Consider the following 24,415-nt stretch of genomic DNA (forward strand, 5'->3'; position numbering starts at 1 on the left):
TACAACATCATCTTGAATTGTAACATTATCAGTTATGCTCGTTATAAATTCAGTTATATTGATAAATATTGTATTTATTTTTTAGCCTGTAAATATAAGTCATAATATTAGTACTACTGAGTTTCTATTCCTTTTTTATATAGGATAAATTATATGAAACATATGGAGATTTCAAAAAGTATTCAAGATCAAAGAAATAATATGGGAATTAAGACCCTTTCTGTGCCTTATTTTCACTACATTCTAATATAAGCTCAGTTGAAATCTACAATTTAGAAATCAATTTGTAATTAATACAAACAATATTTACAATTAAAGGTAAATTTAATGAACACTGTATACTTGCATTTTCAAACAAAGTTCCATAACTTCCAACTGATAATATTGCACTCTGTTATATATAGATCTACTAGTAATAAAATGAATAGCTGGAAAAAATAGAAAATTATTCTCAAACACAATAAGAGATTCTACATTAAAAATACTAGTACATACATTGTACATACATGTACATTAAAGGAGATAATAAACAAGGGTTGATCCAAACGTTCGTGGAATTTTCTTCATATTTTATTTATTTAATTTAGTGAAATCAAAGTGATTGAAAATTACAAATGAAGAAGACAAACATTTGTTGAATATTTTTATATGTATGATTTTTAAAATATTACTTATTAAAGTAACACTTTGGCAGTTGTCCTAGAAACGAATGCTTGGAAATTTGGAAGCGACATTTACCTTTCATTTACATTTCAATTCTTAAAACTAAAAGTGAAGGGAAAAACGTCCTAAGTGGCATATAAAACGAAAATTATGCCATTATTACGATTGCTTGGTCTCTCATACGTGCGAATTATACTGATTTTAATGGATATTTAGTTTATCAGATGATGAAACACCCCCCCCCCCCATAATTTTGCCAATGTATACAATTGATGTACAATACTATACTGAGAAAAACTAAGCTACTATATGTGTCTCCTCAATAATGAAGACCTAGGAGCTTTTTTTCTTGTCAATTTTTGTGCCCTTAATTGAAAATGTTTGGAGCCCTGTGCCTTCGAACACCCTCCCAAACTTCCTACGGGTCTGTAGTTTACAAATTGATTTTATCATAGCTCTGACTTTTTTGTATACACATTTAATCATGAATTATTAGCACAATCATTATACTTCGAATAGAATCTTCGTGGTTGTACATGTACATATGAAATTTTGTGCCTTAATCATGTTGAGTATAAATTAAGAAAATAATATAATTATACGATTAACAAAAAAGAAAAATGATCGACGTCGGAAGATTTCCTTTGAAATAGGATGTTAAAAAGAAAATTTGGTTAGCATGTTTGCCTTTCTTATTTTTTGCAACTTTTAAAAAAATTATATTGTTGAGGGAAAAAAGAAAAATACATATCAGACTGTAGTATTTGGTGTTTAAGTTATTAATTCTCCCCTATCACAACGTTCTTTTACATCTTCTTTTTCTCTTTGTAAAACTATCTTGAAAATTTCTCAAAATATTTAGATTTCCCCCATCTCTAGGGTGTCTAAAAGAAAATTTTATGAACGAGTTAACAAAGTCTACGAGAACGAGTCTTCCCGGCCCGCGAGAGTTTATCAACTTCCTTAGCAACGGTTGGTTTTCGGTGGCAAAAATAGATCATGGTTTTGATATAAACATTTAAATAGCAATGGATGCTGTCGGAACTTTAGAATTATCGTAAGTTAAAATTGTTTACCGATAAATTATGCTACTAAAACTCATTCTAAAAGGGAAAAAAACGATAGCTCGACAAGTCAACAAGACTGCATAAACACTAAGAAAATTGTAAAAATTAACAAAAACTGGCACAAAATGAAAGTCTTGGCCGCACTCTAGTTCATTCAAAGACTGAATTAGAATTGCCGAACAATTTCCAAAATTAAGGGCATTTGAGATTATACTTAATCGTGGTAATGCTTAGCTGATGGTGATGCAGTCAGCAGTCGTCTGTTTTGCTTGATTGTGATATTGGTATCGATACAGTAGGGTACAAGTACAGGGCATAGTTTGGGTGTAATTTTTCAAATTCTGAATATAAAGTATTAAACGTATTTATTACCATATCTTAAACTTTAAGTCTAAGGATGGCATAGATTTATACTATATTTACAGATTGAAGTTGGAAGGTTTCAGGGTATCCCAGCACACATGCAATTATGTACAAAATGTGATTTAAATGAGGTTGAGGATGAAATACATTTTCTCTTTAAATGCGCTAAATTCAAAGATGAAGAGAAACTTTCTTAAAATCTATCTCAGACATGTGTACCAATTTCCCTAATCTTGATTTTAATAAGAAGCTAATATGGCTTTTTACAAATGAAAATGAGACAATCTTAAGATTACTAAGTCAATTCATATCAAAATATTGTATATGATGTTTGAACATTACTACATTGCTAATTTTTGTAAAGTATAATTGTGCTCTCTTTGCCTATCTACATAAGACATGAGGAGGAATGCAACCTTTTATTCATTTTAGATATTTTACTTATCATTATGTACATTGTCTATTTTATGTAATGATATACTTGTATCTGTGTTATGCCCCCAGTGGGACCATGATTGGAAATAAAATCTATTCTATTCTATTCTATATGTATTTTATATACTGTAATAGGTGGGCACAGGGGTACAATGGTGGCAAAATTGGCTACATTGATAAGGATGTGATCTGCTACCAGGCAGGGAGTAATGTGAAGTTTATAGCCGAAGACGGAGCAGAGACTGTGTTCAATTTCAAAGGAAATGGAGTCGGGCCATTTGCAGTGCATCCATCTAATAAATGTTTTGCCATTGCAGAGCAATGCCTCAATCCAAAAATTACTGTTTATGTATATCCCACATTTAGACAGGCTGCAACTCTGGAAGGTTTGTGATAAATAAAAATTTTCTAATGAATATTACTGACACATTGGATTGCAATATAATTTAAAAATTTGATAACTTGTGTAAATGCAAATGGCTATAACATTGCCTTGCATGTAATTCACATTAAAGATAACAATTTCATGAGATTGATTGAAATGCAAGTAAAACATCAATTGATTATGAAATTGCTTTCTGCAGATGGAGCTAAACTGGAGTACAGAACAATGACTTTCTCACATAGTGAATATCTTGCTACACTCACAGGAATTCCTGAATTTCAGCTCATTCTGTGGTGAGTAATACTTTATGTTTTCTTCTTTTCTTACTTTGGAAATAGAATACCGTAAATCTGGAAATTTTTACTGTAGATAAATTTTTAGCAAATTTGCGCGTGCATTGCATTCGCAAAAATATTTTTCTTAAAAATAAATCAACATGTGAAGAATTTTTTTCTGAGAACTCGTGTCTTTTTTAAACTCAGTGAATAGGCGTCGGTAAGCACTGGTCATTTTCAAAAGAAACCTGTTTACACTTGTATACTATATAACTACAAGTTAATTACCCGTGCGTGTAAATTGCCCTCATTATATGCAATATCGTCAGATGATTTGACAAGCACTGAGGCGGTATGTCCCTTTTTAATTATTTTCATCAATTAATTTGCCAATAAAGAGAGAATTGTCATTTTATCTAACCGTATATCAACACGGGCGATAACTCAAATTCAGTGCATTTACTAGAAAGTTCCAAATGTAAACGCGGCGTGTCAATTTTAGGTGAGAAAAAAACCAAACGTTGAGTTAGTTATATTTTTTCTTCATTTGGATTATACTTTAGGTTAAAAGGCATACACAACCTCTAAAATGTTTGTTATAATTGATTTAGAAATTATTTTTAGTGCAAATCCTTTTGTATTTTTATCAAAATTGTTTGGGAGCAATTTTGCAATTTCTTGCCACGTTGCGAGTATATTGGTGGTACCTGTATTCTAACTGGGCATATTATTTGAAAAATAACCTGATATAAAAATCTTCAGTGATTTTTATTTTTAGCACCAGTGACAATTCGCAAAAATTTGAAGCGTAAAAATTAATCAACAGCTTTTTGACCCAAATTCGCAAAAATAAATCGACGTAAAAATTTCCAGATTTACGGTATACAAATATTTGTAAAGATTATGCAGAGGACATAGCTGTTTTATAAACATACCACTTGAAATCTGTTATTGTTTAATTATATTTGCATGGTTAAACACTGATATGTGATATTAACTAGTACATGTTATTTAATTGTGAAGAATTTTCTGTAATTTGGCATTATTTATGTGTACATGATTTCTTTTCCTTGTATTTTAGGCGCTATACAGATGGAACTAAGTTAACAAGTGTAGACATTACATCAGATCCAGTGACTTGTTTGACTTTTAATCCTGGAAATTGGAGGCAACTTTGTGTTACCACAGAGAAAATGATGACGGTTTGGAACACAGAGCAGAGTGATAATAAATATGTCCTACTGCCTCAGTAAAGATTTCCTTACTCCTTTATTGGATGTTATAGTATCCTAAATCATATAAATGGATAGCATAATATATGATAAAAAAGAAAGAGAGCATTATACTGTCATATAAAAATAATGAAATAAAAATTTTGATAGTTACTAAGTAACACCAAATTATGAAAAAGGAATCTATACTTGCTTGTAAACTATGATAATTATATGTGCTTGTATGTTATGTTTGGTAATTTCTATAAGCATAAATATATTTTTTTAAAATAGAAAAGTAAAATTGCCAGCTGAAAATCCATCTCTCAACTTTGATGACGAAAAGGAGAGAGACATTCCCACCAGAGCATCAACAAGGATGACCAGATACACTGTTGATCTTCCCAAAGCAGCTATTGCTGGGCTCATAGGGGAGAAAGCTGAGACCTTAGAAGAAATCCAGGACACTACTCCCCGTGTAGTCCCCCTCTCTCATACCTGGTCACCCAGTGGTGATGTCTTTGTTGGATGCAAAGGAGGTCAAGTTCTAAGGGTAGGAATTGCTTTTGAGTGAAAACTTACTGTGAGTTGCATTTGTATACATGTAAGCTAGGAAATTTATAGTTTACCCAGAACATGAAAAGATCCAAAGTTTCAGATCTATTCAGTTTTGTTATCAGAGAGATGGTATGTCATAATTAGTTAAGTATTAACGATATTAATTAATGACTTATCAATATCATTCTTATCATATTTAATAGGTAGATGGTGAGATTTACAAGGCCAAGGTTTTGTACTGCCCAATTCCTCCAGCCAGTGCCCCCAATTCCCGCGCCACTAGTGCTGCAAGTCGATACAACTCACAACTGGACTTACCAACAGGTAATGACCTAAGAGGTCAATAAAGGAGTTCAAGGTCATTGATTTTGATCTTTATTTGTAATAAAGCCTACTATGAAGATTTTCACTGTAGTTTTTTTTCTGAAATTGATAATGATTGGTATGAAATTGATTATTTGATTTTTTTCTAAAGCTGGTAAAACAGCACTGTGCAAAAGTGTTAACATTTTAATATCCAGTAGAAATATTTCTATACACTTATATTATAAATATTTACAATGGTAAATAAAATTGCAGTCAAGAAGAAAACAAGATATGGTGAGATGGTTGTTATTGTGTTTGTGCTAGTAATAATTTACTAGTTATACATGTGAATAGAAAAAATGGATTTTACTAATGTCAGATCTGGAAATGAAGTTTTTGTGTTATTGATAATCATTAGAAAGTAGATATTATAGATACTAGAAGTGTGAATTCAAGTCAGTAAAAATACATGTAATCAGATGAGTGTGATGTCTGGAACAAAAAACTTCTAATATAATTAGAAAACATATAATTTTTGTAGCCATATGTTGTAGGGATGATTTGTATATATATTTACATTACAACAATATAAAAAAAATTGGGACTTTGGAAGTGCCTGTATTTTCTCAATTTTATTATTTAATTAACCTTTAATTTTTTTAATAATATGATAGGGGCCAGTCCACTTTCTAAATGACATTGGGAATGAGTCAATACAAAAACACCCTAATAACATTATTTCTTCATTGATATTAATGTGTGGAAGTGATTCATTAGTTTAACCAGTGTTTTAGATGCCAAAAAAGTAAGCGCTATTAAGACAGCATGCTCATTCCATTATTTATAAAAAAAAAAAAAAAATCATGCTTAAACTTACCAATAAATTAAAACCAAATAACTGAATAATAATTCAAAATTTTGTTTATTAGATTTGTGGCATTATTTACCAGGAGTTTTTTTTTTTTTTTTGGTTTCCTCTGTGTTGTATCAGTAAAGCTTGTAAACACTATATAATTGGCATGTTTCCTTTTTATTTACAGCTGATGAAGTGAAGGACATGATACTGGAGGGAGGGGCAGATTGTGTAGCCCTCCACAAGAAGGGGCTCTACGTGGCTGGACAGGTAATGCATGGTCACGTGGTGTTTTATACTTAGCACAAAATCATATGTGGGCCTTAAATTTTTCTCTCAGGGAGCAGCATATTTAACATTTTTCTGAGATCTTGACAAACTAGAATAATCTACCTTAGACTATTTAACAAAAGAAATCTCATTTGTTATGACAGAAGTCTTCTTGTCAGTAATGGAAAAATCAAAGTCTTCAGTTTTAAAAGTGTACATGTACATATAAGGCAAATAGATTGATATTTAATTTTTTTCTTACACAGGATGGTATAATAAGATTAGTGGACCTGAAATCTGAGGAATTTAAGGTTGTGGAACAGATTCCCATTGGAAATCCTATCACTTCTATGGCCTTCTCCCCGAGTTACAGACATTTAGCTTCAGCTACAGGCAAGGTAGGTTAACCAAGGATGTCAGAAGGCAAATAGCACTGATTTACAAAAATTGCGTAACCTTTGAAATGTACTGTCACTTTAACAATATAAGCTTGGATGAATAGAAGACTAATATTTGATTGAATTTGTTTAATGGTAAATGTTAAGACTAAATGAGTGGACATCAAGGTTGCTTATGTACAGTAAAACTCGTTTAGTACGAACACGGATATAGCGAATTCACGGATAAAGCGAAGTTTTCCTGGGTCCCTGGCAAAATTGTTAACAAGTCTTTGTAAAAATTTACGGTTATAACGAACTCTGATACAACGAATTTACGGATATAGTGAACTGATTTTGAGTCCCGTTGAGGTTAAATATGATGAAATTTACATCTTTTATAACGAACTTTCCAAGATTATAAAAAAAATTGATAAATTGAACTGACTTTATTTCCTTTTAGCATTTGTATATAAAGTTCATTTCATAATAAAACCTTAGTTATCAAAGATATGTTTTGTAATATTTGCTTCCCTAACATATTTGGTAGTAATACCTGAAGGAAAACATGCATATTGCGAATTCGCTATAATGGTTATACGAATTCGTTATACGGATATAACGAATTACGGATATAGCGAATTAAATTCACAGGTCCTGAAGACTTCGCTATAACCGAGTTTTACTGTATTTGATCTTATCTCTTGTTTTTGTTTAGGGAACTCTCCATATCTATGATGTGGGCTCACCACCAGATTCTGTCAAAAATCTCAAGAACACTCACTGGGGCAACTTTGTTGGTGTGTCTTGTCTCGCTGGAAATGAATACTGTGTGGTAGGTTTATAGAAAATGTTATCCCTTTATTGTATTAATCACTATTTCAGAAAATTTCTCAAGTGTTTGCATTAAATTATATTTTGTTGACTTTTGAACCAAATGACATTTGAACTGTTTTAACCTTGCAGTCCATAAGAGAAGATGGAGAGCTTCAGGTTTGGACAATAGACAAAGGTCAACTCATCTCATCTGTGTCTTTGGGAACTCAGGTAAGCTTGTGTCGCAGTGCAGTGGCTCCTAAAACTTGAAGAAGACAAGTGAAGGATTCAGTATCATGTTGATTGTTTTACAGTTTTATAAAAAAAAATACAAATAATGTAATCGTTAACAGAAAAGAAAATATGTTTCCTTATATATTTAGTATCAATAAATAGAACTCCTTGTCTTGTCTATTCATGTCACTTTATACAGACAATTGCAACATTTACCAATTAAGTGTTATTTTTTTCTGTTCATAGGCTCTGTGTCTGTCTTGTTGTCCTATGGTTCATGTTGCTGCCGTGGGAACCATCAGTGGCCATGTTTACTATGTGGATCTGACTTTTCCCAAGAAACCTAGGGTTGTCACAGCAACCAGACTGTATCAGGGACCACTTACACACCTCATGTAAGTTACAAATAAGAAAACAGTAAGTTTATAAACTGAAATTTAGATGTTTTTCACTACATGTACCACTGGGGTAAAAGCAATGTGAAAGATAAAACTTACAAGATTAGTCTAATTTTAATAATGATTTAAAAAACAATACTTTCAAGGATATGTCTAAAAATTGTATTACCAAATCAGTTTGTGTGTTCTGAGATTATACCATTTTATTTTCACTTTAGGTATGAATCTGAAGGGAAATACCTGGTGACTGGGTCAGATGATGGGCATGTGTTTGTTATAGATGGTAGAGCTTCAGTCAACTTCAAACCCATAGGATACACAAGTAAGTTTGCTCTATAGAAACACAATATACTTCCCTCTTTTGCATTACTGGAAACCAGATGGCATCCTATTAACAAATGGAATCTGTTCTTATTGCTTTACATATGTATCATAGAGGCATATTAATTATCATTGAAATTTAATTTGAACACTTCATATATCCAAAGGCACAAGAAAAGAATTCTTTTAAAAAATATTTATTGAATTGTAAAGATAGCATTCTAACATATCATTTGAGTTACTTATGATAAAAATAAATTTCTTTTTTCAGCCATACCTGGAGATATTCAATGTATTGCTACCTACACCTCCAACACAGTGACAAAGTTTGTGGTCACATCTAACACCAGTGGTAACAAGAGGAACGGAGCTGATACAGTGCTGTATTTCCAGGTTACAGATGACTTAGTTAAAGGTACAACACATCATTTCCATTATCAGAGAATTTCATAAGGCAGACTGGAAATGGTAGTCTAGTGTTTTATAGCAAGAAATTGCTTCATATCTTTGGTATAAAGAATTTGTGTTCATCTGTTTATTGAAATTGTGAAGCATTTCTATGCAATTTTTTGAGACAATAACTTGAACAGAATATGAACTTGTCATATTGTTTAGAACTCAATATGACTGGCATGAGTTAAAACATTAACTGGATTTCAAATGCAGATTACTGCTATTGCAGGAAAACTCCGCACAGAAGTACTGTGAAGGTTAAGGAAGATATGGGGAATATCCTTGATAATTCTGTTTCAGAAAGTTTTCTTTTCCCTTCCACAGATTTGAGGAACAATGTCAACAGCTTGAAGTACGACTTTAAGGACGTTTCCATCAAGCGGATGATTCTGAAAATGCCCATCCCTGGATATGGTGCTGCCTTGGCAGATGAGAATACATTTTTCAGTATGGGACAAGTTTCTAGAAAACTCTATCAGTTCTCACTTCCTGAAGAGCTTCCAAAGAAGGTACATAATCCGAAGTGTTCATTTAACTTTGATATTTATTAAATAGAAGAATATTTTAAGATACTTTTCTAGATGTCACAATTTTTTTGAAATGACAATTATATAAACTGTAGTGTTATATAGTGATTTTTGTAATTTAGATTCAATATTATAGTTTTACATTAGGTATCAGCACATGATCCTTAAAGTAATGTTTTCTATTATTTGCAAGATAATTCATCGGCTGATTTATATATATAGATGAAAAACTGTTACAGTATTTCTCTTGGAAAATTCTAAAAATGAACATATCAGGCATTAAAAAATTCATTTGTTTAAAACTGAAATGGTCATAATTTTCCCCAAAAGCGAGAGGTTGAAATTGTTGAACATGGAGTAAAGAAGACAATTTTGGTGGAGGTAGAAAACTTGATATTGTTTAATTTCACACAAGTGTCCGAAATTCCCATATGTCACTGAAACTGTACATATGCATGTCACTATAACATGTTTGGCACACAATTGTGTCTTGTACAAATCACTTAAATTGCCCAAAATTCACTTGCATTTAATATTTGGTTTATATTTCATAAACCTACATTTTGTTTTCATCTTAATTTTACTCATATTTTAATTATAATATTTTGGCCATGATTTTTAGGAGGACCATATGCATATTCACATGGTTTGTAACTCGACAGAACTTGTTCATTGTTCATTGAAGCTTTTGAATACATTGCAAGCCAGTTTGAACTTGGTGTTATGATGAATTTATAGTATATATTCATTTATGCTTTATATGATTTTGGGCTTTTTTATAGATGCTAGCAAAAAATATTATGGGTTATTTATAGGATCACTTTAATTGGTATAGGGAAATGGTAAAATGTGATAGGGATAGATCAAGCAAAATGATATAAACAAAGTTCATACAGGCACTGTCAGCAAAATTGGGGATGTAAGGGACACCTATTTAAAAAGCTATATGTTCATAAATCCCAAAGTAGATTTTTCTTCTACTGAGATATGAAACACATCTTTGCATAAGAAATGCCTACACAGCCTTAGTACTTAGACCTCATGCTTTTGTTTTGTGAGCTGCCATAATTATCTGTCCAGAAAACTGATCAGCACTATTTTGTTAGTTTAGAAAAAAAATAAATATGAAAATTTTTTTTTCAAACAAACATTGAATTTGATTGTTTGACACAATAGTCAGATGATACAATCCTGGAGGAAGATGAGGAAGAACTTATTGATAGCGAAACTTTGTTTAAGAGGGTAAGGTGAAGCTATGGCTTTACTAAGTGTTCTCAGCAACTGCAGTCTCATGTAGAGATGTCTTGTGACTTAAATCTGTGTCATGTGACTTAATTCTGTGTCATGTGACTTAAATCTGTCAATCTGCTACATACTGAATAATAAACAGATTAATGTTTTAATGCAGGTGCCAGGAGTTGCTCTCTTATTCTAATTCTTAAAAAAGCTAATACTAGCTGATTCATGACTGATTTCTTAGAAAAAAGAATAGTATGAAGAGTATATTTGATAATAAAAATGCTCATTAAATATTTTTTAATTATAGTTACTTAGTATTTTGAGGGACCTTGGATATATAATGATTAAAAAAAAAATAAATGTATAGAATATAACCTGAGTGTCTGTGGCCTCAAATAATCATGAGGTGAATGTATTATTGATAACTGTAAAAGCAGAAATATTCATTGGGGATTAATTTTTTTTTATTTAGTTGTTAACGATTATCAGCGGAATTAAATCCCGCTAGAAATGTTTAATTTGCTATATATTATTTATGTAAAGTTATTTTTAAGACACTACAGAATTTAATGCCAACAAAACATTTTTAGATGACAAACTAACAAAATTTTGTCCCCATGAAAATTTGTGCTTTTACAGTATGTTTCTCTGTGTTTTACTAGTATGTTTTTCTTAACCAAGCAGAAAATTAACCAACTTCTTTAAAATTAATTTAATAAAGTTATATAATCCAGAGAAATTTTCACTCCTTTGTTTGCATTGCATATTATCAAAGTCATATTAAAAATAAAATCATATATATGCATAAAGTTAAATGTTTAATACATTGTATATTTAAATATTAGAAAGAAACAAATTATTAAAAGATTGGTACTATAAAAATGATGAGCCATTGATGAATAATTCCTGTTCTTCCAGGGGAAGCCAAATGAATTGTTTCCTGAGGCTGAGTTTGATTCCCATCAGTTTCCTGGAGGCAAGCTACAGTTGTCTCCTCATGGAAAATGGCTGGCAAGCTGTGGTACAGATGGTGCTGTACAGCTCAGGGCTATGGGAACCTTAGTAAGTTTTATCGAATAAACTGTATCAATTTATTGTAGTTATGAACATCTACAAGCTAGCTAGCTTAAGGGGACAACAATTGAATATGATTTTGTTTTGTTTTACTAATTCTATTAATAAACAGTGGAGGACTTGACAACTTTGATCATTCCATTTGGCTCTGTCAGTTGAAATTGCTATAATGGCGTGAACATGTATACATGTTCTTCACCTGAGAACCTGTTCAACGGAGCAAACATTCCCAAGCACTCGCCAAAATTCCTTATACATCCAATAGAAATGTTCACGAGCGCTCGCTCTGTTGAACAGGTCTCTGGTAGTCTGATTTTTTTCTAGAAGCAGCTTAGATCTGTCACACATTCTAAAGAGCTCACTGTGAATCTTGATTTTACAGGACCGGTTTGTGGTTATTAACCCTCATGACTACCACCTGGGAGGTGTCAGGATCGTGGCGTTTGCTGAGGATGCCCAGAACATATTTACCACAGGATTTGATGGAGTTCTTTGTTGTTACTCATGGAAGTAAGTGAAACCTGCATAAAAGCTTTTAATTAATGCAAGAAAATTAACCTTATTTAATGTCTTAAAAATTGCAACCATTTCATGAAGCTAGTATGAATAGGTATCATACAATATCATTAAACTGCATGAACATGTTAATCTACTCTTGTAGTAAATTTAGACAATTGTGTAGATGCAGATTACAAGATCACATTATACATGTGTCCTCAGCTGGTACCATGATCCAAAGATATAAATTAACTTTTAATTTATGTTGCTTCAGCTTCTCTTCCACTGGGATAGGAAAGGCCAAGTCAGCCATGGAAGCAGCCAGAGCACGTAAGACAAGATTGATGCAGATCCAGAAAGATGAAGATGAGGTCGTTAGAAATTTCCCAGAATACACTGCTCCTTCCACCTCTAGACCTGTGTCAGGGGAAATAACTCAAGCAGAAAAGGTACCTTTACAGTCATGGGCTCTGTATTAATTATGAGTTGGCATGATTCCCATTTCCATGAGAGTGTAAATTTTCGGGTTTTGTTTGACTTATAATGTCTGATTGAATACTCTGTCTCTCAAGCTGGAATGGTTCATCCCCTCCCCAGTATATGCAATTTCACTGAGAGAGGGAAAAAGAAAGAGGAAAGATATATCATTCTAAATAGTAATTAATATTGCATATACATGTAATATGTATCAAATTTATAGGAGAGAAAAGCTTTGGAGAAGGCCCTTGAGACTGATGAAATTTATCGCACCCCCACACCTGTGGCTCCTAGTGATGCCACCTGGCAGCAAGTACAGGAGTTAGAGGTAAGTCCCATAACTTTCTGTGATATTTCTTCAGCTTCCTAGAAATAAACACGAGTTTTATATTCAATGAAACGTATGGAGATTTTCATAAAAACTGTTACAAATATTTTTTAAATTGGACAACAACAAAAAAGTACAACAAAATTTTACTGCAATCATGGTTTTGATATTTCAGTCAATAAAAGAGGAGGACAATGAGTTTGCCAGTGTCAAGCAGGACTTGAGGGTTCAGATCAGGGACATGAGGAGAACGGTGAGACAATTCTAGACACATAAGTACAATATAGAGTTAAACCTTGCATGCTTTATCTTACAAATGTTCAAAATCCGCAATTTTATAAGTATCAAATATAACAGCATGTGTCAAATGTCCGACAAGTTCCAAAAATTGTCACCATTATAGTTAAACAGTGGACAGTGACCACTTTTAACCACCCAACCCTTCCAAAAGAGATGGGTCCCGTTTTACAAAAGAACTTACGACTAAGACCAAAAACTTAAAATGATTGTAAAATTTTGCAATATTAATAATTCTCTGAGAAATTGTTTGTGTAAAAATATCTTACCACATTCCTTTTAAAGGGTTTAAAATAATTTTCTATATAATGATAATTCAAAAGTTATATGAATAATTAACTTTGGTCTTAAGTCGTAAGTCCTTTTGTAAAACGGGCTCATGGTCTTTTGACTATTCATTGATTCAAATCTATTGAACTTGCATCTATGATTTAGAGATTGAAGCAAGTAAAAAAAATACTATTTTAATTTATTGCTTTATATTGATATTTTACTTCCTGGATTTCAGATTCAAGGGATGCTGAAACAAAATGAGACTCTGCCAGATATTGAGAAACTAGGTCGCCATGAGTTTGACCTTGACATTGAGGAACAAAATCGTCTCCAAGCAGAGGCTGATGCTGAGGTCAACAGGGTAAGTTCAAACTCTCACCTGAATCAGAGTAAACAGTTGAATAGTTATGTGGTTGAAGTGATTTCTGTTAAAATAAAAACCTTTTTTTTTTCTTTTTTTTTTTTTAAATTTTATATACATGTATTTGCAAGGTAAATACAAAAAATTTCTTCTTTTGTAAAATCTAGAAATCCTATCTATGTATACTTTTAATTTTATTTTTAGGTTAGAGAAGAAATAGAATTTGAAAACTTGGCCAAGATTTATTTGAGGGAAATGATTAAAAGAGAATGCTGGGATGAAATGAATGTCAAAGGTCGAGCTATTCAGGTAGTTTTAATTTTTCGCCTTCTCAAAGACTATTTTAATTTTTTTATAGACTTGTGCATTTTCTTTCAATTATCTATCCTTTTGCGTGCCTATTCTTGATGTTGAAAATCGATGTTTTCATACTAGATATTATAGGCAAGCTACAGGTTTCACGGAAATCACAATATAAACTGTCAAATATTTGACGTTATGTTCCTTTTCCTGCCCTTAGTGATATGCTTATGTTCAGGGAGTGGAGACTTAGATATGAATGATCCTTTAATGAGATAAAATTCTAAAATTTTAAATTTATAACAAGTTGGTTGCATCATAAACATGTAAGTCAAGTTTTAACAGTTTCATCCACACAGTTTGAAATATTTTAGGCATTTTTCACATCTCTGGAGGTCAGCAACTTTCCAATGAGGAAAAGATCAGCTGCTGCAGAAAAACAGTTACAAATTGTTACCACGCGCAGAAAGATTGAATTAGCTGATATCGCAGTAAGTATTTTATTTACCAATGTTTTAGAACTTGCCAAAAGATGAACTTGCTAATGTTTTTAAAAAATTCTTGTTTTTGCAAGGATTTTTCAGTTACCTGCTAAAATATATACATGTATTAATTTATGAGTGAATGAATGGAAAGATAATGTTAACAAAATAATACTTTGAATAAATGTTGGAAGTTGTAACTAAATACAACTGGGTATTTGTTTTAAAAGGTTTCGAGTACTTGAAATACTTTTTGACTTTTGTTTATAGGCTCGTAAAGCTGAATTAGAGGGCACACAGAGGCCGGGCATGACAACAGCTGTAAGTGTTCTGTCATAACATACACGTGTACCTATTTACTCATTCCTTTTTCCTGAAAAAAATTAATAGGTTTTGTCGTAACAGTAAACTTTCTTTTTCTTGATACAAGTAATTTTCTGCATCATTTCAATACTTATAATCTGCATTTACCATATGCTTTTGAAGCTATAGCATACGCATTTCATTTAAGAAGGTAGTCTCAGTAATAGCCATGTTCTACTGTAGATGTTACTTAGTATGTTACATCAGCAGAATTATAGACCAGTGAGTAAATTTCACAATGTCAGTTGCTTCTCATTGCAGATTTTTTGTGTTATTTTGTATTACGTTCTTTTTCAGCTTTGTATTACTTTTCAGTTATCTTTTCTTATTTGCAATGAATGAATAGAAAAAACACATGAAAAAGGGCGAGGGAATGGGAATAAAACCACAGGAAAATGGGAGGGGTGCTTTTTACAATACATTTGTATTTTATGTTCTGCTTCCAGTATTTTGGACTACACATGTGTTCTTAAAAAATATGTGTATTGCCTCCAAGAAAAGATTGTACATGTTTCACTTCTGAGCCAAAGGCTCCATTGAGTTTTCCTGATCACACTTTGTCCAGCGTCCATCTGTCTGTCTATGTTTAAACTTGTCACATTTTCTACTTCTCATTAAGAACAACTTTAAAATTTTCAACCAATTTTTCCTTAAAGCATCCTTGGTTAAAAGGGATTCAAGTTTGTTCAAATGAAGGGCCAGGTGAACATTTTGGTCCATGGGCCTCTTGTTGAATCAGAAAAATAAGTCCATTATAAAACATGCATGATGTATTTTGCAACTCAAATCAAAGAGCTGAAATCACTCTCATTGCAGACAGTTTACACTTGCATTATAAACTTCAAGGATTTTATTAGTTTTGAATGTGAATTTGTTTTGACATTTTTATGTTTATTTAAATATTCACATAGTTACACATGGTTATACAAGCAAAGATAGAATAGTGCTCATGTTATAATACTATTACATGTATATGTTTGAACTAATTTACAATGTTCGGATGTATAATTTACAGGATTTGATGTACAAGTTACAGGATTTAGAGAAATATTTTACAGGGTTTTGATGTATGATTTACAGGAATTAAATGTATAATCTACAGGATTTTGATGTTTGATTTTACAGTATTTTTGAAGACAGTATAATTTACAGGGTTTTCATGTATCATTTACGGGATTCTGGTGTATAATTTACAGGATGATGAGACAGCTGACATTGATGAAGGAGAAGAGGGAGGTAAAGAGAAACCCTCCACCACTGGCAGTCTGGGTAAGCATTATAGTGTCCATAGACACATTAACTCTGACAGTATCGCTCTCAATGACAGCCATAGGGAAAGAACATTTAAGTATAGTTTTATTGCATCTTAATGTTGAAGTTTGTTGTTTTTAAGAAATAAAATTATTTACCGTATTTTGATCATTAATCTGATTGATTTTATAACATGGTGATGTACGTGTGATGATTTGAATATTTGAAGACCCGTTTAATTTTTCTGTGCACTCACACCAACTAATTGTGATTAAATGATGGCTTAATGGAGTTTGAGCATGTTGACGTTTTATTTTGATGATTGGGATTTAGAGGAGAAAATAACCAGTAAATATAATATAAACTGATAATTTACTTCCAGATCAGGGAATGAGTATGTTTTTGTTATGATAAGTATTAGCACTTGAACTTTTGAGCAAGTCATATCTCCATTTTAAAATGAAAATACATTTTTGATCTACCTCACACAAAATTTTATTTCTGATTTAATGACATTCAAAAAATTGCAGAGTATAAATTAATATTCTGTATTGCTCAAAAGTTTTACTTTATAAAAAAACAATCGACTCTCTCAGAATATTAGCTACTTCATTCAGTTTCCTCAATCTTCATAAAAATATCTCTTTCTTCTGTCATTCAAGTCTCATTTTCATAAAACTTCAAGGTTTATGGCATGTGGTTCATCAGTTTATATTCAGTACTTAATATTAGGGATGCACACAGCTAGGAAAAAAATTAAAATTAATTATTTATGACTGTTAAAGATATATATATATTACTACATGTATCATTGTTTTGCACATTGACTGGTTATATTGATCAGAATGAATAGGAAGGTGCCATAGGGGCAATAAAGTTACCATTGAGTGTTCTAAAGACGAATGTTTTAATCAGTACAGAATCATATAGCTAAAAAAATCTTATTTTGGAAATGAAATCTTTTTGATAAAATATAATTCTGTTCTAAATACCCTGAAATATTTAATATACAATCATAGTTAAAGACAATCTAAATCAGCATGAAGATAATTAGATGGTTGTTTTAGTTCACACTCTGCATGGCAATTCTTTAGAGATACAATACAATAAGAAAATGCATGTTTGAGTATAATGTACTAATACTGCATGTGATGTCTACTTTATGTCAATGTACCTTAATAATGTCAACTTTAATAGGGACAATCTGTCCATAAGTTAGAAACCTTGGGTACAATATGGGCTTAATAACCAACTGGTGATGGCAGAGGCTTATAATTTTACTGTGCACTCTGTACATGTCTTTGATAAAAATGAAAATATGTAATATCTGTTCTTGGACTAACTCTTCAGAATTTCATACACTAATACATGTAAATACCTGTAACGAGTTAATCAGTTTTTTTTTTTTTTTTACTGAACTCAAACAATTATATTTTATCAACTTGGAGTTCATGTGGATATTCTTTAATCTTACCTGTATATATTTTTTTATTTGTTTGTTTTTGTTTATTTAGGTGCTATGTATGGTGGGGGCAGTGACCTCTTTTTCAGTCAGTTTGACCTTCACACTCGGGACCAGAAAGTCAGTCAAATCGTTCTATTGGAGGTAATTATCTCCCCTGTCACACTCTCTAGTCTCTTACTGCTCAGTATGATCTCTCACATAATGTATGACTATAACTGTCTGCATTCTTGCATCTCATTAAATGGTGAAGTCATGCACACAGACCAAAATATTTGTAATAAAATGAAGGACATTTCAGATTGCTTATCCATTGCCTATGTTTTAAATTTACTGAATAAATGTGTAAAATGTATATGCATGTAATTTCTTTACTTTATACATTAGTAAATATTTATATACATATGTTGTATATGTTCATATTCTTGTTTTGTAGGATGCAATCTATAGAATTAAGAATACATTTAACAAGGAATTTGATGAAGTTTATCAGAAGAAACTGTCCGAGATTGCTAAGATTAAAGATAAAAACAAGAGGATTGTAAAGATTCTACAAGACCTTGACCTTCAGGAGGACATGGTCAGCCCCGAGCTGTCTATTTATGAGGATCCAGAGTCCCTCCTCAAAGTTGAAGATCACGAGGTAAATTTATGGGGGTAACAAGGAGAGATACACATGATTTATGGAAAATTAGCAATTTAAATGCTAATAATTGTACATATACTATTACAATTACCTATCCAAGGGATTTCATGTATTAAATGTATACATGTGTATTGTAGATATGTGGCTTATATAAAAAGCATGGTTAAGATAAGAATGTTATAAGGGGAAAAATCCTAAAACTTAAAAAAAGCTAAGGAGATAATAAAATGCTGAAATATGTAATTAAGATGCATACATGTAAATATAAATATGTCATTAAAATGCAGAAATAGTATCATATTGTGAATGGACGAGTTTCTATGTAAACGATTCATTGTCGTATTAAGAACTTTATCAATATATTCTTTTTTCCCAGGTGAAAGTGGAGAAATATTTGACAGCTGAACAGAGGAAAGAGTTGGAGAAGAAGGAGAAAGAAGAGGAGGAGAGAAGAATAAGGGAAAGGGGAGATAATGCCCGGGAGAGAGGACTGGACATGATGATGGGGGGAGTTCTGGAAATTAAGAAAGAGGATGAACTTAAAAAGGTAAAATTGTACACATACTTGTAGAAGTCTCTGTTTATTTGATGGAGTGAATATCATTAGAATCAAATATCTCCATCTCCAACCTACCCTCTTCTCCTCCAACCCTCCCCCCTATTTCCCAAAATAAAAATATTTATCCCAAAGCAATTTTAAGAATGGGAGTGATGAATATGAATAGACATTTTGATTTTCTTTTTCAGGATGTTCCCAAACCATTGTTTATGTCCACCAAGGAGCCCACAGACTGGACAGAAGATGAGCAGAAGTTGGCCAAAGAGTACGAAAAGAAGGTCAAGGAACTACAGGAGGAGAGAGAAAAATACAGAAAGGTCAGTGTCAAAGGTCATATAACAAAACAAAGAGTGTTTCTAGGTACATAAAGGACAGTGTCAAAAGGTCATGCTACAGTATAAAGAGTCTATCTTGTTACATAGAGGACAAATACTGATTAATGGTTGTCTTCTACAGCAACTGGAGACAGAATTGAGGAAGCTCCAGAGCATGATCCAAGATGGAATGCAGGGATTTGATGATGTCCTGACTCAGTTGTTCATGAAGAAGATTAAAATCATGATGGTTATTTATCAGGTGAGCTCATATAAAATCCTGTTTTTTAAATTATCATAATTTTTATGAAGTATGTAGTCTTATCAATGTGAAACATTTTGACTGTTTGTAAAATTCTTTGCTTAAAGATGGAAACAAGGATTCTTTCAATCTTTTGATTAGTAGAACCTACCTAGTATGCAATTAAAGTGACTTATTAAAATGGTGGTTGACATTTATAGGAGGAGCTTAAGATTCTGCGTCTGCGTTATTCCCTGTTGGTGGAGGAAGAATTGGAGACAAGAGAGAAGGAACTGAACCGACTCATGGAGCACAAAAAAGCCATGAAGGTACACTGGCTCTTCCTTCATTATCTACACTTGCTCTATGCTCATTATCTGAGCTAGCTGGTTTCCTAATTAGAAGTTAAAAGAACTGTATTTTTAAGTTTTTGATTTCTGTTGTTCAGGCTTTGACAGCAACTGCTGTGATGGAGTCTAAGAAACACATGGATGCCTTCAAGGAGCAGTATGACATTTTGAATGCTGAGGACAAGGTCATGGACAAAGCGTTCAAGCGGGAATTCCATGACGTTACGGCCGTACAACAAGATCAGCTTTACAGGCTGTTTAGAAAGAGACCAAGGTATGAGACACATACACAAAGTAAAAACACTCTCTAATGCCTTTATTACTTATTTTTCCCAAAATAATGAACAATTTATTTATCTTGTAGGTGTATGTTAAATTCATGTTTATATTTTTTTCAGAATACCAAGACTTAAGGGTTTTGACACCCCTGCTCCCTCCACAGCTGATTCCTCCCTCCCCAATCCTTTTGCTGATCGCCCCTCCACGGCCAGACAGCACGCCCAGGCCAAGGCACAGCTGGACGCTGCCATTCAGGACCTGGACAAAATCTCCAACATGCCTGATGGAGTGGACGAAGCAGTGTGGCAGAGGCTGTGTGCTTATAGAAGGGAGAAGATAGAGAATGATTTATTGGTAAGTTACATAAATGATACAAGTGGAAGACTAGTTATGTAAAAGCTTATTTAAATTTGAACAGACAAGATCCGTCTTTCATGGACGCATTTTTTGTCAACTTTATGCTTAAATTTTTTTATCATATCAAAATTTTGAGATGACCTTGTAAATGTAAATTTTCTAATACATGTCAAGTTGAAATGAAAACAGACAGACTATTTGATATCCTGACACTTGTGTTACAGATAAAACAAAAAGCCTTGGTCCTGGCAGAAATGGACAACTTTTATAAGAAGAGAGTGGAGGAAGATGAGGGACTGAAGAATGAAATAGAGGGAATATTTGATACACTCAACAAGTAGGTTATATCTGAAAATTTACTTTATCAGTCAGCTGTTGACAAATAGATACAAATTACATCCATGACATATAACTATAAAGTAAACCTCCAAATTCATATACTTTGAATTCCTACTTTGTTTCTTAGATTGCATGATGACAGAATACGATTTAACCTTAACCTTGAAGTCCAGTTAATGCTTAAACAAGGTCAAGTTGAGGTGGATCCAACAAATTTCATCCATGATTATAAAGACAGTGCTCTGATCCACAGGAGCGTGGTAGAGGAACTCAACAGTAATATCAAGGTACGTACCTCAGTACAATAAAAATCTGTATAATACATGTATTTAGTTTGGACATTTAGTGGCATGACCTAATATTTCAAATACACTTCAGATATCAATATACAGTTTTTAGTACGGTCAGATGTTATCTAAATTTGGTATTTTTGGTATGCACCCAGGATATATGAGCTGCATTTGATCTTTTAATTTTTTCATGTTTAACCCAGCTTTTCATATACATGAAACTTTGGTTTGAGATAGTCAAGTTTGAAAGGTTTTGATTAAATTATAATAATTCTCAATATGTACATTATTTTGTAGCAATTAGGTGAAAGCAAGATAACAAGTATGATGGAGAGTAAGGACTTCAGGAAGGGAATTATACAGCTAGAATGGTTAGTAAACCTTTAGAGTTTACAGTGATTTATTTTTAATTTGTTTTCATTGTACCAATACATGTACTTGTTATACCTTGTTCTTCATCACTCTTAACAGGGAGCAGAAGAGAATGCTGATGCAGATGGAGGATCTACAGAATAAGATGAAAGATATTCAGTTCATGAAAGTCACCAGAGAAATCCAACTGGTAGGTTAACTTTTATATGAAACGATTTATAGAATCAACTGTATGCAGTCTAATCAAATTTTATTACACTTCAGTATCTACCCTAAATTATACAAGTTTCCTTCAGCAAGATTTTGAGAGACCCTATAATTTATAGATGATTAGCATACAATTTGTAATGCAATCATAACAGAAATTTAAATAATCTTAAAAAATACCATTCCAACACACATTTATCATAAAGTCGAATAAAAGAGATTACTTTCAAAATATTCAAAAAAGTTAATGAATACATAAAATTTAGACTAAAAATAATCAAGTTTTAATCCATTATCTTCATACAATGCATTAATATATTAATATATAGCTTAATACATGTGTTTTTGTTGTAGTATTTGTCAAATGAGGATTATGAGGGCAGAAAGGCAGAAGAAATAGGAAAATTAGAACAGACAATTCTCACCCAACTAAAGGTAATTAAGCTAACCCTTTAACATGTTTAGCAAATATTGTCAGAAGCAGCAGCAATGTTAGTGACAAGAAATAAAATAGACTAAACATATTATATTTGGCTATGCATTCTTTTTAGCGCTTTTGGCGGGAAGAAATTTCAAGTACAGCGTTAAGTGACTTGCACATTATATACATGTAAAATATATATAAGAACTCCAAGAAATGTGCTAAATCAAATCCACACTAACTTATTATAACTCAAATTTACGCTAGATATTGTACACACTAAAAAAATATAATACATTAATTTACAGAAGACTGTTATTAGTTTACATTAAATAGACTTAATTAGTATATATTCATGTGTATAATTGGTCCAAAATATATATATATCCACAAACATTTAATCAGTTTATTATCAAATTAAAAGAAAAATGAATTCTGAAGACAAAAACAATTGTTTCTTCAGCATCATGAAAAGAATGTCAAAGAGAAGAAGAAAATAATGAAAGATTTACAGAAGACAATCAAGTCACGAGATTCCGAAAACTTCTCCATGGATAATGATCTGGCGGAATTGAACGTCACAGTCAACGAAAGGAGACTCATCGACCAAGTCAACGGTAGGGCGCATTTCTCAGAGATGAAGATGCTTGAAAATTGTACCTCAGTTCCATAGAAATTTTCAAGTCATTATATCAACTCACTTCAAATGGAAAATATATATTTCAAGAAAGTTTTTAATCAGTAGTACTTGAATTGATATTTTTCATTTTTTTTGAAATGTTCAGTGTAAATAATAAAGACTTTCATTATTTGAAATTTCATGCCACTGAGCAACATGGTGCTAATTAATGGAATTTTAACATATATAAACCTTTTGAACTTTGAAGTATAACCTTGAAATAAAAGTTCTGATAGAATACAAACATCTACCTGGTACTTTAAAATAAATTAACTGTACACCAATATAAAATACGTGTAGTATCATAAAATATTGCTGCAGTCTCAACCTTTTTACATAATAAGGAAAACTACATTTATTTCAGCTGAGAGGAGATCTGACACTGGAGCAGAAAAGCGATATCAGGAAATTGTCCAGCGACGGAAACTCGTGGACCTAGCCAAAGCCCAGGCACAGGAAGTAGCTGTGTTACGAGCGGAAGTGGAGCGGTTACGAATGAGAACTTTCCCAGCTTTAGTTCAAGTGGAACACTAGCATTGGCTGAATGTGATTTTGTTTTGTGATATCCAACAGTTTTGTAAAAAATCAGTGATTTTTGAAACTTTGATCTGATATGAAACTAAATAATCATGTAATTTTGAGGCACATTTGGCAATCTTTCTTTATCTACGTTCACAGATAACATAAGATCAGGAAGTGTTTATTGTTGAATGTGGACCTGTGAATATTAAATATTGTCATGTTTGAAGGAAATTGTAAACTTAATTTTTTATTTAATTTTTTTTTTGTACTCTTTTTTTTATTTAAAGATAACACACCAATGTGCTGTTTAGAAGGGAATATATTCTCTGATGAATGAAATGGTATACATTATTTAAAAATCTGTGATATAGTATACATGTACATGTAGAAAGAAAAGTGCATCTTATTTTGTTATTGATACTATGTAATATCACGTATCAAGCCATGTTCTAATGTGTGAATGATACATATTAAAATGATGAAATCAAGGGTTTTCTTAGAAAGTCTATCTTTACTAAGTAAACCAAACAGCCTATATCAGAAGTGTGCTCAATGATGTAGCTGCTTCATAGCTTGATCCCTTGTTTTAAACGTTTTTCTACTATAAATTTGCTACATGTATAATCTAGATCATCTCTCCTGATTTTGAAACATCTGCATTTTTTTTTAATTCGAAGAAAGAGTAAACATTTTTTTTTTTTAAATGAATTTTTTTTTAAAAAGTTCCCTTTTCTAATGGTGTTGCTTCATTGTCATTTCAAAATCCATGTTGTTTGTGTAGCAAAGACAAGAATCAGTCCAGAGCACAAGAATGTTTTTTTTTTTGTTAAGTCCTTGCATGGAGCATTTATCATATAAGCATGAAAAATATAAAACAGATCACCAACACTTCGTGAGAATGCAGCAATAAATTTATTTTGTT

General features: G+C 32.0%; 1 protein-coding gene across 6 annotated transcripts; it reads left to right on the plus strand.

The window, feature by feature from the left end:
* Window positions 1-1,621: 1,621 nt before the first annotated feature.
* On the plus strand, window positions 1,622-23,985 carry LOC134238574 (cilia- and flagella-associated protein 43-like). Of its 6 annotated transcripts, XM_062720697.1 has the most exons (42): window positions 1,622-1,720; window positions 2,664-2,914; window positions 3,113-3,206; window positions 4,270-4,437; window positions 4,694-4,952; window positions 5,161-5,281; window positions 5,537-5,557; window positions 6,304-6,386; window positions 6,653-6,784; window positions 7,482-7,598; window positions 7,730-7,810; window positions 8,060-8,208; window positions 8,430-8,533; window positions 8,804-8,947; window positions 9,310-9,494; window positions 10,689-10,754; window positions 11,670-11,813; window positions 12,208-12,335; window positions 12,598-12,772; window positions 13,024-13,128; window positions 13,304-13,381; window positions 13,934-14,059; window positions 14,264-14,368; window positions 14,734-14,850; window positions 15,112-15,162; window positions 16,401-16,473; window positions 16,838-16,849; window positions 17,970-18,061; window positions 18,354-18,560; window positions 18,940-19,110; window positions 19,311-19,439; window positions 19,579-19,698; window positions 19,899-20,006; window positions 20,126-20,301; window positions 20,426-20,660; window positions 20,888-21,000; window positions 21,130-21,289; window positions 21,590-21,663; window positions 21,764-21,854; window positions 22,226-22,306; window positions 22,756-22,909; window positions 23,336-23,985. In XM_062720697.1, exons 1-42 carry the CDS (start codon window positions 1,692-1,694, stop codon window positions 23,503-23,505), a joined length of 5,199 nt encoding a protein of 1,732 aa, XP_062576681.1. In that variant the 5' UTR covers window positions 1,622-1,691; the 3' UTR covers window positions 23,506-23,985. The 6 variants fall into 6 exon arrangements, with proteins under 6 accessions (XP_062576681.1, XP_062576708.1, XP_062576673.1 ...); XM_062720724.1 differs by lacking the exons at window positions 10,689-10,754; window positions 16,838-16,849 and adding an exon at window positions 10,135-10,158 and having other exon boundaries at window positions 16,401-16,485; XM_062720689.1 differs by lacking the exon at window positions 16,838-16,849 and having other exon boundaries at window positions 16,401-16,485.
* The last annotated feature ends 430 nt before the right edge of the window (window positions 23,986-24,415 follow it).

Source organism: Saccostrea cucullata, unplaced genomic scaffold, assembly GCF_032062105.1.
Source record: "Saccostrea cucullata isolate Sc308-1 unplaced genomic scaffold, CSIRO_AGI_Scuc_v1 ctg1439, whole genome shotgun sequence".
NCBI lineage: Eukaryota > Metazoa > Mollusca > Bivalvia > Ostreida > Ostreidae > Saccostrea > Saccostrea cuccullata.